The sequence below is a fragment of the Otolemur garnettii genome, unplaced genomic scaffold (genome assembly GCF_000181295.1).
Source record: "Otolemur garnettii isolate 467f Iridium unplaced genomic scaffold, OtoGar3 scaffold00116, whole genome shotgun sequence".
NCBI classification, from domain to species: Eukaryota; Metazoa; Chordata; class Mammalia; order Primates; family Galagidae; genus Otolemur; species Otolemur garnettii.
The window spans coordinates 4,641,240-4,644,111 of record NW_003852511.1 but is presented as its reverse complement, the minus strand read 5'-3'; the positions used below and the strand labels follow the sequence as shown (position 1 = coordinate 4,644,111).

The window sequence follows — 2,872 nt, the reverse complement described above, 5'->3', positions numbered from 1 at the left end:
CCACTCTGGGCACTCTACCCAGGGGGATAGCTTGAGGCTCTGTCTCAAAAAAAAAAAAAGTCCAGCAGCAGAAACAAAAAGAGAAACAGAATGTTAACACGAGGTCAAATTCAGGGATTTTTTTCCTAATAAAACAGGATTCTGATGGTTATTTGTACAAAGTTAGTGTAAAGGGCAAGATTGAAGACACTTGAGCTAGCATGGAATTAGCAATGAGTAACTAACGTTGCATCCAGGGAAGTTAAGACACAAGGGGGACAATTTAGAAGAAAGGCACACGATTGTCACAGAAATGTCTTGGAATTGGAAGTTAGGGGTCCATGTTCTTGTCTTAGAGTGGTCACTTGACAGATCTTGGCAAAGGGGTTTTGTGTTTTCTTCTGTAGAATTAGTGTTCTCTTCCTAAATCTGAGGTAGTTAGACTGAATAATTTTAAAAGTAACATGTGCATTTTAAGTATTCCAGCTCAGCAGTACGCGAGAGTAGATGAAGAAGAGTGGATGTAGAGATAGATGTTTGGACATGGGGAGAGGGAAGATGGGGAAATTTACCTTCCACACCCTGATCTGCTGCTGCTGTCCATTGGACAGGTGGAATTGGATGATACAAATAATGTGTTTATATATGTTTGTTTTTAGTAATTACTAGGCATTCTACCAAGTCTCATTATTCTAGGCAGTAGTGATGTCGTAGAAAGAGTTCAGTGGCCTGTGTTTGAAATTTAATTGTACTGTATACATATTTTCTGTGTGGTATATGCTGGTCAAATTACCAGTATGAGCCCCATAGTCTAGAAATGAGGGATAAAACTTCTCACAGAGTTGTTGTGAGCAAGATCTTTATAAATTGGAACACACTGTAGTCATGTTACTAAGTTTTTCTATCAGAATATTTCCCTCTGATCCCTTAATAGTAGTAGTAATAGAAGCAGGAGGAGTAATAGTAATATTAGTGGTAGTAATACTAATATTGTGATGGCTAATGTTTATATGGGGCTTACCTATCTATACGTGAGGCACTATTCTAAGAATTTATGGTTTTTAATTCTTGAAACACCCCTATGAAGTAGCACTAGTAGTATTCCTGTATTATACACAAAGCAACCAAGGTATGGAAATTTTAAATCGCACGCCTACAGCAAGTAAGTGCAGGAGCCAGAATGCAAACAGAGGTAGTTTGGCTTCTGAGTCCATACTTGTTAATACTATAACATTGCCTCTGTTAGTTAAGGTGCCTGGGCTGCAATTAAGTTTCCAATAATTTTAATGGATTTTTAATAACAAGATGCTTGAATAAAAAATAGCAACTGGGCAGGGCACAGTGGCTCACTCATATAGCACTCTGGGAGGCCAAGGCAGGTGGATTGCTTGAGTTTAGGAGTTTGAGACAAGCCTGAGCTAGAGCGAGACCCCCTCTCTAAAAATAGCTGGGCATTGTGACAGGCACTTGTAGCCCCAGCTACTCGGGAGGCTGAGGGAAAAGGATAGCTTGAGTCCAGGAGTTTGAGGTTGCTGTGAGCTATGACACCAGGGCACACTACTGAGGGTGACAAACTGAAACTCTGTCTCAAAAAAAAAAAAATAGCAACTCAATTTAGTGTTGAATATGATCAGACTAGAGTTGTAAACAATAGAATTCCATATTAGAAAGAGTATCTTACCTAAATGAAAAACCTTAGTTGACAGTTCTTTAAATCTAATGAGAGTTTGGTTTTTATTTTTTTCAGGAACACAAAGAGGGGCAGCTTACGTCTATGCCCCGAGAGGTTTGTAGGTCATTTGTGAAAATTATAGCAGAAGTCCTTGGATCTCCTCCAGATTTGGAATTATTGACAATTATCTTCAATTTCCTTTTAGCAGTTCACCCTCCTACTAATACTTACGTTTGTCACAATCCCACAAACTTCTACTTTTCTTTGCACATAGGTAAGCGTAATCATTTTTGTTGGATCTTGGCTACCTCCACTTTCCTTTCATTCTTCCCACCTTCATCCATGTTTGTTATTTGAATGGCCTGTCTATGCTTAAAAATTTCCCTGATTACATACTGGGCTTGGGACAGACAGAGAGTTAGAGAATGTACCAGATGTAGCTTCTACCTTTAGGGAGCCTATTAAATGCCAGGAGGAGAGAGGGGACATACAGTCACATAACTATGATAAAAAACAATATTAGGTAAGTACCTAATAGTTAAAAAAAGAACTCATGAGATTACAGAAGAGAAAGTCTTTCATCAGACCACTATGGAGAGAGAATAATTAGTAGGTTACACGATATCTGACAGGGGTATTGAAGAATTTGGGTAGAATCTGACAGGTAGATTAGAGAATTAGCATTTCAGGCAAAGAGAATGTCTTCAAAGGGAGGAAATGGAAATAGAAAATCAGGAGTAGTGAATTTTCCCTAGATAAAGAGGACCCAGAAGTAGTGAGACGTGATGGCATAAATACAGTTTACAACATGATTTATTTATTTTTCCCTCAAGGTCATATTAAATGGATCCTTGAACATAAGGCTAGAGAAGTTGAACTTGTATTCTAGTTGGAAGTCGTTGAAAGGGTTTTGAGTTTTGAGCAAAGGGAGATGATATAAGTAAATTACTGCAGTATGATTCAGGAATAAGTAACTAGAGATGGTAAGACCAATCATAGTATTCTCTAAGAGACGAAGTAGTTGAATCTGGCATAGAAGCAGTAGAATTGGAAAAGAAAGAGAGGGGGAGAAATGGAAAGATTAGGATGCAATGACTCAACTCGAGATGTTACGAGAAGAGGAGAATGACTTGGTTTTATAACACACGCGTTTGAGGTACCCTGTGGTTACTCACAGGATGGTGGTCCAGGAAGCAGTTTGACTTGGTTTTATAACACACG

General features: G+C 38.6%; 1 protein-coding gene across 8 annotated transcripts in view; it reads left to right on the top strand.

Annotated features, from left to right (window-relative positions):
- LYST (lysosomal trafficking regulator) overlaps positions 1–2,872 on the top strand; it is a 196,209-nt gene that overhangs the window by 88,458 nt on the left and 104,879 nt on the right. For all 8 annotated transcript variants that reach the window (XM_003797445.3, XM_023517645.1, XM_023517644.1 and 5 more), the window contains exon 21: positions 1,727–1,925. In XM_003797445.3, the coding sequence (XP_003797493.1) occupies positions 1,727–1,925 (199 nt within the window). The remainder of the gene's footprint in view (positions 1–1,726; positions 1,926–2,872) is intronic.